The 13,631-nt window shown below is 37.0% G+C and overlaps 1 protein-coding gene across 1 annotated transcript; it reads right to left on the bottom strand.

Annotated features, from left to right (window-relative positions):
- Nucleotides 1-330: 330 nt before the first annotated feature.
- Nucleotides 331-12,707, bottom strand: LOC105445138. The gene is made up of 7 exons (XM_030976336.1): nt 12,514-12,707; nt 8,808-8,916; nt 7,737-7,803; nt 5,928-6,191; nt 3,192-3,439; nt 1,542-1,656; nt 331-1,211 (listed from the first exon to the last, which is right to left on the bottom strand). The coding sequence occupies exons 1-7, from the start codon at nt 12,705-12,707 to the stop codon at nt 1,087-1,089; spliced, it is 1,122 nt and encodes a 373-aa protein (XP_030832196.1). The 3' UTR covers nt 331-1,086.
- Between the last annotated feature and the right edge of the window lie 924 nt (nt 12,708-13,631).

Raw genomic sequence — 13,631 nt, 5'->3', positions numbered from 1 at the left:
AATCAGATTGTATAATTACTCCAAGAATTTTGAGAGTTTGTACATTGCATAGAGTAGAGTCATTAATGGAAAGAACTTCAGGAGGAGCAGGATTTTTCGTAAAAGTAACCTGCAGGGTAAAACACTTCAAAGGATTGAGTGACATATTGTTTGATTGAGACCAGTATTGCACAGAGTTAAGTATGGGTTGTAATTGTGAAACGTCTGTTGATTTACGACATTGTACTAAAGATAAATCATCAACATATTTGAAGTAATGTATAGGAATATTTTCACATAAATCATTAACCATAATTGAGAACAGAATTGGGCCAAGGCGTGTCCCTTGGGGAACACCGGCATGACAAAATTTAATATCAGACAGAGTTCCATTATATAATGTACTTTGTTTACGACATTCTAAAAAACTTATGATCCAACTTATTATCCAAGGTCTTATGTGCATATTAACCATTTTTTCAATTAGAATGTTGTGATCCAAGCGATCAAAAGCCTTTTTAAAATCTGTACATACAATAGTTGATATAGACCTGTTGTTTTCTGCATGTTTATAAAGATGATGTAAAAGGCCAACAAGATAATGTGTAGTAGAACTAGTTAAGAACTATATTATTCATATACCCTTACAAAGTTTTGTCATTTGTTAGGTATTTTTGTATGTGGAAATCTGATAAGTTCCTATCTTTGTTTCTTGAGAATGTGACCTATTCAAATTTACATCTAAAAGTATTCAACCTAAAGTCCACCTTTCATTCTTGCGTTACGAAAAACTCAAGAATTGCATCTAATTTGCAAGAGTGATTAATGTTTTAGTTGTTAAACTGTATATACATGTACATGTGTGCACACATCTTTTTCCAATATTGTGTTTACTAACACATGCAAAATTTATGCATACTGTTTAAACAAAGGTTGTTCTTGACAACCTGGAAGCTCGTCCGAGGCTTGCCCGACATAGCAACAGGTAATGTGTGCAGAGAAGATTCCAAGTAGTCTATTCCTTACAAAAATGTGAATGGAGTAACTCGCCACTATACTTGGTCCCCTATTTTGTATATGTTAATATAAAACCGGTCTGGTATATCTTTAGGATTCGACGTCATGTACATTAGGGTAGATTGATGATGATGTCTCCACCTGCAGGAGTGTCAACTCACTCCTCGTTCTTTTCAGACAGGCTGGGCCTTTGGAATCAGACGTGACGTACAACTCTGTGAGTGAGGGAGGATTATATATTTTTAAAAATATTATCATAAAACCTAACTTGTCTAACCGAAAACTCTGCAAAATTATAGAAATTGTACCAAAAACTGGTAAGCATGAAAACCACGAAACTGATAAATGACACCGCGCAAGCGCAGCCATAATTATTACCTTTCTACAAACAAGTTTGTTAAAATGTTACATTGTTAGCAAGTTTCGTTTCTGCACGTATTATCTTCTTATTAATATGCTAGATTTTTAAAATAATAATGATGATGTAAACTACATATATAATGGCAAACTGACAATAGGAAAGGTGGAGAACTTTGATAACTTACTGTCATTACTGAGAGCCGATAGGGAGCCTGTTCCGTTCTTATTTAGAGTATAAAGGAACATACGACGGTTTCCACATATTTTGTGTTCCTTGTTAGTCATCCACGACGGAAAATCCTGTAGGTTATCGTAATCGAGAGTTCATATTAACGGGAGGTAATCGTTTTATCGAAGGTCCTTTTCTTCAAATATGCCAAAGCTCCATAATTCCGAAACATAAATTTTCCATACCAGGGGTTCCGAAAGTAATACAGGATTCTTTGTCATTTTTTTAATCATGAACCTTCTGAATTATAAACCATATTTTATTTTCGAAATTAAAAACCATTTTTTCTTTTTGGAATCATGGATCCTACATTTCATTTTCGGAAATACGAATAACGAACCTTTTGGAATTATGGACCTTCAGAAAAACGACATAACCATTAAAACACAACTTTGGAGATATCAACTCATGGCGTTTACAACCGTGCTATATATCCCACTGATTTCGTCACTTTGGGACTGCGTTATACAACATTGTAATATTCGAATAGGCCTACATGTATTTAAAAAGGTGTTGGGCACTTGCAAGGCTATTGAAATTGCATGAGGTTTAAAATGAATTAAAAAAATATTGATAGAAAATAATGTAACGATGAAGTGTAATTAATGAGGCTAATTCTAATAATACTGATGAAAAGCAATACTCCTATATAGGGTCAGTCAGATATAACTTCGGAAGCCGAGTCCAGGCAAATACTTGTAAAACAGCGAATAACGCTCAGTGTATAGCGTTCTCAACGTTCAATGCGAGCCAGTGTGTTTAAAAGGATTCTAGGACATCTACACCCTGGACATCCACACCCGGATAACCACCCCTCAGTCAACTACCCACTAGGACAACTACCCCCTAGGGCAACCATCCTCTAGGGCGACCCCCCCCCCCCCCCCGGGACAACTAGCCCCGGACAACTAGCCCCCAGACAACTACCCCCTAGGACATCTATGATCTACCCCCCTGAACAACTACACCTAGATCAACTACCCCCCCCCCCTTCCCGACAACTGCCCTCTACGACAGCCATCCTCTAGGACAACTACCCCGGACAAATATTCTAGGGGTAGTTGTCTGGGGGTAGTTGTCCAGGGGTAGATGTCTTAGGGGGTAGTTGACCTAGTGGGTAGTTGTCCGGGGGTAGTTGTTCTGGGGGGTAGTCGTCCTAGAGGGTGGTTGACCTAGGGGGTAGTTGACTGGGGGTGGTTATGCGGGGGGTGGATGTCCAGGGGGTAGGTGTCCGGATACGGTTTTAAAGGCACGGGGAAAACCTTCGAATTAGTCAACATAATCGATATAGCATTCCTTTTGTAAAATAATGCTGAGGTTCAAATCTTTTTCAAAATCCATGAAGGATTATGTAAAATTTTCTTCCAAATGGCAAACATACGAAAATGGATGCCTCGTACACTGCCAAGCAATGCATGATAAGGGCACTATAGTAACTGTACATTATTCGCTGTTTCCTCTTTTAGGGGGTGTCTGGAAAACCTGTGGTCACGCATATGCTTACAGTATTTCTACATACCACCGGGATGACTGCATGCCTTCTTGGTTTTTCGAAGTTGTGTCTGCATGACTGAAGATACACTGTCATATAGTTATGTAAACTTACTTCCAACATCAATGGACCGCTTGTACTTCCCGACAAGCACTGGCAAGCTTCTCCGTCGATCTCGGTTTCATCTTCCTCGTCGACACTACTTGAACTACTTGATCTATCGAAGCAACCGAGAGTCCCGCCGAGAGTATGCATCCGGGTATGCATCTCCGTGTCGTTTCTTCGGGGTTCGCTTGAAAATGCAACCACCGTCCCCGGGACTGAGTCACTGGTAGCTTCGTATTTGTGCATATTCAAAACAACTGTAAAGAAACATGATAATAAGTTTAGAGTCAGTTTTTCGCATTAGGGATTATACTTCGTTGATGATTAAAGAGTGCAATTCATTGAGTTAGCCTACTTTATATGCCCCAGTGACAAAGCCAATCATCATCATCATCATCATCTTCTTCATCATCATCATCATCATCTTCATCATCATCATCCGATCATCATCATCATCATCATCATCATCATCATCATCTTCTTCTTCATTATCATCATCATCATCTTCTCCATCATCATCTTCACCATCATCATCTTCTTCATCATTATCATCATCATCATCATCTTATTCTCCATCATTATCATCATCATCATCATCTTCTTCATTATCATCCTCATCATCATCATCTTCTTCATCATCATCATCCGATCATCATCATCATCATCATCATCATCTTCTTCTTCATTATCATCATCATCATCTTCTCCATCATCATCTTCACCATCATTATCTTCTTCATCATTATCATCATCATCATCATCTTATTCTCCATCATTATCATCATCATCATCATCTTCTTCATTATCATCCTCATCATCATCATCTTCTTCATCATTATCATCCGATCATCATCATCATCATCATCATCATCTTCTTCTTCATTATCATCATCATCATCTTCTCCATCATCATCTTCACCATCATCATCTTCTTCATCATTATCATCATCATCATCATCTTATTCTCCATCATTATCATCATCATCATCATCTTCTTCATTATCATCCTCATCATCATCATCTTCTTCATCATCATCATCCGATCATCATCATCATCATCATCATCATCTTCTTCTTCATTATCATCATCATCATCTTCTCCATCATCATCTTCACCATCATTATCTTCTTCATCATTATCATCATCATCATCATCTTATTCTCCATCATAATCATCATCATCATCATCTTCTTCATTATCATCCTCATCATCATCATCTTCTTCATCATTATCATCATCATCATCTTCTTCATTATCATCATCATCATCTTCTTCATTATCATCATCATCATCTTCTTCATCATCATCATCGTCATCATCTTCTTCATCATTATCATCATCATCATCATCATCTTCTTCTTCATCATCTTCATCATCATCTTCTTCTTCATCATTATCATCATCATCATCTTCTTCATCATCTTCATCATCATCATCTTCTTCATCATTATCATCATCATCATCATCATCCTCATCTGCACTGTCAATATCACTTTTCATCAAAATTTGTGTTTTTAATTACCTATCCGTTCTGCTTAATACATGAGTTTTGTCTGAGTCTGTCGTATTATCAAGCAATCTGCTTACAATGACAGTCCTTCTTCCGCATATAATTTAATAATGTTTGAGGAAATTTAGTAGTTGATGACAGTTTATCATTTAGTTTTTTGAAAATAACAATTGATATATATATATATATATATATATATTTGCTTAATTATGATTCATTGTCAGAAAAATACTTATCGTCCTTTATATTATTATTGTTATAAATCGAAAAACTGTGTACTTACAATGTAAGTCTTATATATATGGTCTGTAGTCGCGATCTGGTGCCGCGGTCTTGTTGGAGTGAGTTAATAAGGTTTATAAGATGATGACGTGGACCCTAATGATTGGTTGAAAGCGTACACGTGACCAGGCACTTATGTTGCCTTAATTTTGCGCGTAATTTGGATAATGACCCGTCATTATCAAAATCATGTTAGAAAACATCATTTTATAAAACAAATAAAACATAATCTTATAAAACAAATAATACACAGCATTTTGTTCAGGCATTAGTAAAATTACCCACACTCGGTACCTTCAAAACAGTCCAAACACCCTCGGCTAGCGCCTTGGGCGATGAGATTTGCTTTAATTTTCTATGGCGAGGTAAAGACGAAATAAAAAGAAGCACGTTGTATTTTGACTACAAGCAAGGAGGGATAAAAATGCTTAACTTTCAACTTTTTGTGAATGTACAAAAGGTACAAAAGGGGTAATGAGATACATTTTTAAGTAATTTTGGTAACTTTTATAATTTTCTTTTACAGTGGTATGCATACTGGTGTTATCAATATTGATTTTGACAAACGCTTTTAAAGAGTGTAAAGCCAATCCTGAGCTCTGAAATGGAAATCGTATTTTTGAGAGAAAATTTCAGCAGATTGGTTGCTTGAACCAGTCAAATAAAGACTTACTGGGCATCATCTCCAATAAAAACCGCCACTCCCATTTTAACATAGTGACTAGTGGTGTGCCAACTTACCCGAATTTAATCTTTCTATGCTCATTACATTTCTTTTTCAATCTTTACCCGAACTCAAGTTTATCTGTAATACACCCCGAACAATGTATTACATGACCCGTCATTAATGCCAAGAATATGGAGTCGGAGTGGAGTTCGTTTGGTGAGTGTGACTGAGGTATTAACCCCAAAATAATCATAGATTAGTATTCGAACATTTCGAAGAACTCACAATCATCTATGGTGAATTTAGGCTCTGCCCGAGGCTCTAGATCTGGAGCTCGAGAATTTACAAAGAATCCCAAGTAGCGATCTGTGCTTGAACTTTGTCCTGACACCAGGCGGATCTTTCCAGACCCATCATACCGGAACTTGCGAGTAGAAGACCAGGACCTGGTTGGGCGGGCCCATGGCGGCAAGGCCTCATGGACATGCTTTGCGTTGTTGATATCGGGTCCGACGCTTAGCCTCTTCGATTTGACAATGGGTTCCCGTCCTATTACAGATAAATGGGAAAGTGTTAAAGCCCCACTGCACTACTTATAGCTACTTGCGCCCTCTATATAGCAAACAATGCCTAATCGGTGCCTGTTGGTCCCCCATGATCCCCTTATTCTTATGTTAATTGAGAGCTGATTTGATGAGATAACCACCTGTCAGTGACCCTGCAGGGAGGTCTAACCCCCCTGGCCAAACTAGTACAGACGGGCTTTAAAAGATTTCTTCTTCTTTTCATCAGAGCACTACAAAACTTTTGTTCTTCTTCTGTTTTCTTCACGTTTGTCAACTTCGGTATATTTGATGCCTTATAATGTACAGTTGCAAAAAACATTTGCATTTCAAAGTTTAGAATTGCCTCCACCTTCCCTTTTCTATTTATGACTGACAGTCATATTTCAACGAAAATCATGTTAGCCTTAGTACTAGATAATGACATATATATTGGAAACTGAAGAAGAAAAAAAAGGTTAAATTTATAAAAACTTTGTCAATATGTTTAAAAGATTTACACGGCAAATTCTCCTGTTACGGGGTAACGCATGAAAATATGGGCACAAGATGTACAGAAACGTATTTTTTTACAATGATTATTGTCTTCGCTATGTATGTTTGTCGATTGTTCTCACACGCTCGACTGTTTAGTGCTTTGGGAGTTTCAGAGATGCCATTCGAATGATTGTATCTTCTCATCATTGTTTCAGATTAAATTTCTAAAGAACTCCAATGATGACTTCAGCTTAAAACAGAGACCATTGTTTGCATCTTAATTTCCGACTATGTTGTAAACTTTGCAAAGAAAGGTGAATGTTACAAATAAACTTGCCATCACATTATATAATTATATATACATGTATATGGTTATATATACATATTATAATTCTTGAACAATATTGAATCTGGTGTCGCCGAAGCCAGTGACCCGGGTTTGATTCCCGGCGGAGCGTTTTTCAACCTTCGCAAAAAAAAAAATCAAAAGGGAGGACAGGAATGGAGAACTTTGATTTTAAATTAAAAAAATATAATTTAATAAACAAAGAAAGAAAGAAATAATACTGATCGACAAGCAGCAGCAAATGGAGATAAAATAATACAGACTCGACAGAAAGCAGAAATCAGACAATATCAACGAAAGCTAAAGAAACAATGCTATCTATCCGTACCACGAAATGACCTTTTTCTGAATGTGTCACAGTTGTCTAACATAACTAGGCTATTGGTCTGGATAATAGTTATTCTATACATGGATAGTTGTCCGGATGATATTTATTTTACACACGTATTACCTGTCTTGCCACCTTCAAAAGATGACATACTTCCTGTACTGTACTTTCTTGTCCTCTTTACAATTATATTTGTATTTGTAAGCGCTATGGTATACTTATTGTTTTTAGCGCTCCTAAATATTCGATATTATTATTATTATTATTATTTGTCTGGATGTGTCACAGTAACCATACATGGCTAGTTGTCCGGATGATAATTATCGTAGGCCTATATCGTCATTATTGTAGTATCAACACGTATTGAATGTCTTTATTACCCTTGACTTTGACATGGAATGCTATCCAGTAGAAGTTAGTCACACTCTCCTGATCACGCTTAATTAGCTGAAGAAGAAGAAGAAAAAAATGTTAGAAATTACAATTACATGATTTACTAATAGGCCTATATTAATTGAGTAATATGATTTACATGTGTGAACGTAGGATTCATGAACTTGCCAATCATAATTTATTTAGTAACATTAATATAATTTGATTTATTGATATGATGGGTCTAAAATATTTGTGTACTTTATATTACTTTGTTTTACAGTGTATTGCATTTAATTATTTGTTTATTAATTTTCATTTATGAATTCATTTATGAATTAATTTACATAATTTTGATACACCTATATTTCCTTATATACTTATTCATTAATTTATTTATCCATTCATCATTTGTGTCAGTATGTATGTGTAAGGGTGTGTGTGTGTGTGCGTGTGTTTGTAAAAAGGTATAATGAGCTTTCTTATTGTACTGACTGTTATTTCTATCTACAAGAAAACCAACAAATGACTACAGGAAGCCTCACTTAAGGGGTCAAATGGAGCCCCCCCCCCCCTCCCCCTGCACCGTATCAAACTTGTTTCTGAAAGTAGCTGTGTTTTTTTCATTGAGGCGGTGTCTTGTGCAAAAGATAATTTGCTGTATAGATTTCATACGAATTGAGACCTGATTTCTCCTCCTCATCGTTCACCTCCTTCTTCTTTCCCTTCTTTTTCTTCTTCTTCTTATTATTTTTCTTCTCCTTCTTCTTCCTTTTCTTTTCTTCTCCTTCTTTATCTTCTTCTTCTTCTTTTCTCATTTTGCTTCTTCTTCTTCTTTTTCTTCTTCTTTCGCTTCTCCTTCTTTTGCTTCTTCTTCTTCTCCTTCTTCTTTTTTCCTTCTAATTCTTCTTTTGCTTCTTCTTCTCCTTCTTCTTTTCCTTCTTCTTCTTCTTCTTCTTCTTCTTCTCCCTTCTTCTTCTTCATCTTCATCTCTGTCTCCTTCTACTTCTTCTTTTAATCGGAGCACTAAGGTTAGCTTTCTAACATGACAGTATGACTTATCGCAGAGGAAGACATACCAGAGAACATGTTTGTCCATTGTCTCTCAGATACTCGACGAGAGAACTATGACCCACATCCGTCACCTTCATATCGGCAGCATTCACCGCCACGATTACGTCACGGTTTCTGCAAGGAGTAAAACAGAGAGAGAGAGAGAGAGACGAAAAAAGAATGAATGCCAAGAGTAATTGATCATACTCAGTTGCGGAGTCATGATTCTTTTCTTTAGCAGGTGTTCAGCCCCCAAAAAGCAAGCAAGTTAGTGAAATATTGAACAAAAATAACACAAAACACAAAAAAGCAAACTTAAAACGAAACAAAATCACATACATAAAACACGACAATAAGAAGGAAACGAAGGCATGATTTAAATGGTTATCTTGATGTTAGAAACCACATTTCATTCATGAAAATATGTGTCAATCAAATGAAAAAAAGACAGAAAAAGGATTCATACGGAGCCCGGACGCTAAGTTCCCCCCCCCCCCCCCCCCACTTGAGAGAGAGAGAGAGTACTAATACATGGCCACTATTATCGCCATTGGCGCAGACAAGGGGCAGGGGGGGGGGGGCAAATCCCCAACTAAATATCCACATAATTATTTAGTTGGAGCATTCAATAATTTATTTGTCGACAATGTGCAAACAAAAATATTTTTGTTTAAAGGTAATACAAAGTTTTGGTATTGGGTCATGAATTTGGTTCAAATGAACATATTAGAAGCATATACGATCCTACAATATTCAGTGATCGTTGTCGCGGTCGAAACCGACTCTAAAGTTTTGAAATTGTAAATAATAAACACTTTATGTTGAATAGCTCCCTCTCAAGGTCAAGATATTAATTAAGCTATAAAACAATGTATATTGACTAAATTCAACCGATTAGCTATTCTCGTTCAGAAATTATATACCACAACTACATACTCTGAGATTTTCATGGTCGCAGCTAACATTGTACGGCCGTAGGAGCTATTTGAAATTTATCAAAATTTACCGGAAGCACCGGTAAATCTTTATATTCAATTTTTCTCGAAAGCAGAAATGTTTTAGGGGCTAAAATTTCTGACGTTTTTAATACATCCACAGGGGCATCCTAATATATCAAAATTGGAAAGAATCACTATCCACCCATTTTTCAAAATTTCCCAAAACTTTGTAATACTTTTAAGAAGACTAGTATACCCAATACTACTGGAGAACAAGTTGGGTTCGTGGAAGCAAGGTCTCGTTTGAGTTTTCTATTTGTTCTGTTTACTGTTGTTGTTGTTTTTGATCACTTTGATCGGGGGTGGGGCGCTTGCATCTGTGCCCCAGTAAAATGAGGAAGAGAAAGAAAAGGGTTGTTTGTTTTTTAAGAAGGGAAATGGAAAGCGAGAAGGTAAAGTGAAAAGAAGTCGCTTCGAACCTCTTTTTACCTTCCCCCTAATAATTTAATGACCTTGTTAATTTGATCAACCGAATAATAATCTGGATGTTTATAGCGCTTAATACAACATACTGTCTCTAAAAGCACTTAACAGATATTATTATCCTGGTCATCGGATTCATTCACGCATAGTGTGCACTATCTCCATTTCCTGGGGAGTATTAATTCCTACAGTAAGGTCACCGTGAGGGCATATGGCAATTTACACTAAGTTTCGTCATCCTAACAGGTCCCCATTTCTTTCCTGGGTATGGAGTGGCAAATTTAGATTAATGCCTTGCCAATGGATACTTAGTGCCGTGTCGGGATCGAACCCACAATCTTTGCATTTCAAATCAAGTGATTAAGCCACTGGACTACGACACCTCTATACTGAGTAAGAGCGGTGCCCCACCTGTCCATACCAACCGGTGATCGCTAGTGTATACTGGACTAAATGGCTGTGGCTGTAATATGGAAGGGGGTCCGGTTTTACTTTCTATTGGTATAAACACGACCATCCAGTGGGGAATGGATGGGGTCGTACCATGTTCTTTCCACATCCACTTCCCCCCTCCCATGTTTCCTTATAGTTCCTCCTTGCGACCTTGTTTCACTTGTCATCCCCCATTTTGTTTAAACCAGAGGTACTTGTCCCATGCCCCCCCCCCCCGGTCGTACGGTGTTTTCTCCTGTGATCATTATTGCTCCTGATAATTTCCTACACTAGTATAGCCAAATACTTCACTTCAACCCTAAAACCCAATTGTAACACTAAACCTATACCCCATAATAATTTATAACGAAATACGCTCATATTAATAATTAGCCATTTTGGATATATCACTGATATACAAAATGACTCCCAAATATCGCCAGGTCCTTTAAACATGGAGAAGTCCAACTTTGTACATTTTAGAATAATCTCTGCCAAGGTGACGGAGATGCTTCAAGAATACCTTTTTTTTACCCTCTTGTAAAGAATAGTTCCTCCTGGGTATCATTGAATGTGCCGCTGCGCCGATGCATAAAGGAATAATGATCTCATAACGTTCTTGAGCACGTATCATGGAGAATTTGAACAATATATCGTATGAAGAAGTGAGAGAAAAATACTAAAGGGATGAGAATCCATGCTCATGATTCGGACATATCCGGACAATATCATCAGAGGTATACAAAATGCACGTGACATAAAACAATGTTTTGAGACAAACAAAAGAGAAAACAAATCAAGAAGAAAATATATTTTATGTTTCAAATATTATCAAACACACGTTCCCCCTTTTAACTCAAGATTCTCATCCTTAGAAAAATATTTACCTGTCAAATAGGAGACAGGTCTGACAGGAGCAGAATTTAAAGAAACTGTTGCCCTCAGCCTCATTGAAACGAAGAGATGTAAAACGTCCCCATATATGCCCACCACTGATAATATCATTTTAACATTAATGGGAATTTATTCAAAAAATCAAATTAAAAGATACATTTTCATGCACATTTAAAATCTTGCTTTTATTGTCTAAATTGTATTGGTTGTGGCAAACAATATATTGGAGAGACGAGAGAAATTTTAAGGAATAGAATGACAATCCATCGTCAACACGTAAGAGATTTAGAAAATATCAAAAAGGGCGACCAGCTGAAAAAGGGCGAACATCCAAAACCAGCGATATATTCGAAGCAAAGCTGTTTCGATACTGGCTCTCGGGGACGCCGCCCGCCCCGGCGCGCCTCGGGGTCATATCAGGACGTAACGTCCCCTTGATGCCTCTCATAATAGCAGTCGATATATCTATACTATTATTATTATTGTGTGCATGAGAGCACCGTGTAATTTACAGAACCTGAAAGCTTTTGACTCTCCTTCTAGCGGTCCTGAGTTATATCCTTGATCGGTGCTTACACACATGGACAAGGTGTTTACGCACATTCCCTCACGATCTTTATGTGCATTAAAACAATGGGTACCTGATAATATTGTTGGTGTTATTATATTTTCAGGGCCCAAGGGCAGGAAGAGTCGTATAGCCTAGTTTATCAATAATGCATGTGGCTGCCCTGCTTTAAAGCCCCACTGTACTACGTATAGCTACTTCGCTCTCTATACAGCCAACAATGCCAAAGCGGTAGCCGTTGATCCCCCATGATGCCCTTTTTCTTATGTAAATTAAGAGCTGATTAGATGAGACAACCACCTGCCAGTGACCTCGCAGGGAGGTCTATTCCCTTCATTCCAAACTAGTGTAGAGGGGATTTAATACAACCACAATAAATTGTGATTATTATGATATTATTACAGTAACATATCTTACCTGCATCCAGCCTTCCAAGCTAGTCCGGACCAATCTACCTCCACCACTGAATGGCCACCATCAGGCCCTCCCGAGCTCTCTAGTGAACATCCAAAATCAGTCACGATCTTCGGACATTTCTTTTGGCACTGAACGAAAAGTCGACTCGATTCAGCTCGATCACCGCTACAAACCTCTGCACCCGACACCGACATAGTAATGGACAGATAATGTTATACGAAATTCAAATTCAAGTGATGCGCTGATGGAAATTGTAGCTTTAAATCTCATTGATTATTGCTGGTTGTATCCTTCTCTTGTTTTCTGAAGATGTTGTTGCGTGTGCTACAATCGCCAAATCAGAATACCTTTTTAGATATCAAGCATCTACAAAAATGAGACGGACTATTATGTTATAATGTCTATTTTAAAAATGCGTAGTTCTTTTATATGCTCCGATCATGATGCAGTTTCTTTTCAGTTGAGCTTTGAAACCTTTTTCACACTCTATTTCGAAAGAATAATCCGTAGACTTATAATCACCGTAATTATCTACGCATGCGTAACAGCACATTGCACTGCATGGTAAAGAAATATTGAAGTTATATTGGTGGACAGAACAACAGTTGATTTCTTTACTACTTTCAATAAGTTGCCTGGAAATTAATTACATCTGCACTCAATTAAAGGGAAATAAAAGGGAAAGAAAGTCTTTTTGTTTCGATTTCGAAATCAATGAAATTAGACGGTATAAGTATAACAAAAGATATCCCCGTGAACCATCATGTGAAAAAAGTTGCGTGTTAAAAAGTCCGGATATGCTTTATATTTTGTTTCTAGTCGAAATGCAAACCTTTCTTCTGTTTATTTAATTGAAGCTTTATGCTTCATCTTTTGACCATCATTACAATCACTAAAATCCTTCTTCGTACTTTCTATGTCTTTTTTTCCAGACAATGAAATGTATTTAACAAGTATATTTGGAAAGAGTATTTCAACTTTGTTAATTTTCTCTTTCCTTTTGGTTCGATAATTTGAATTTTCCATTTCTTTATATTAAATGTATTTTAGAAGTAAAAAAAAAACTTGTTGGAAAGTGTTAGCAATCAAGGGCACGTTAAAGCTCTTGTTGAGAAAAT

Source organism: Strongylocentrotus purpuratus, unplaced genomic scaffold (genome assembly GCF_000002235.5).
Source record: "Strongylocentrotus purpuratus isolate Spur 01 unplaced genomic scaffold, Spur_5.0 spur5_scaffold_9, whole genome shotgun sequence".
NCBI lineage: Eukaryota > Metazoa > Echinodermata > Echinoidea > Camarodonta > Strongylocentrotidae > Strongylocentrotus > Strongylocentrotus purpuratus.
This window is presented reverse-complemented; position numbering and strand designations above follow the sequence as displayed.

Excerpts from the sequence above, each read along its gene's own strand:
- LOC105445138 (XM_030976336.1), bottom strand. The coding sequence starts at position 12,707 with ATGTCGGTGTCGGGTGCAGAGGTTTGTAGCGGTGATCGAGCTGAATCG. Across the intron at positions 7,804-8,807 it reads ATGGACAAACATGTTCTCTG|CTAATTAAGCGTGATCAGGA; the intron begins GTATGTCTTCCT and ends CTTCTTCTTCAG. Across the intron at positions 6,192-7,736 it reads ATTCCATGTCAAAGTCAAGG|GACGGGAACCCATTGTCAAA; the intron begins GTAATAAAGACA and ends TATCTGTAATAG.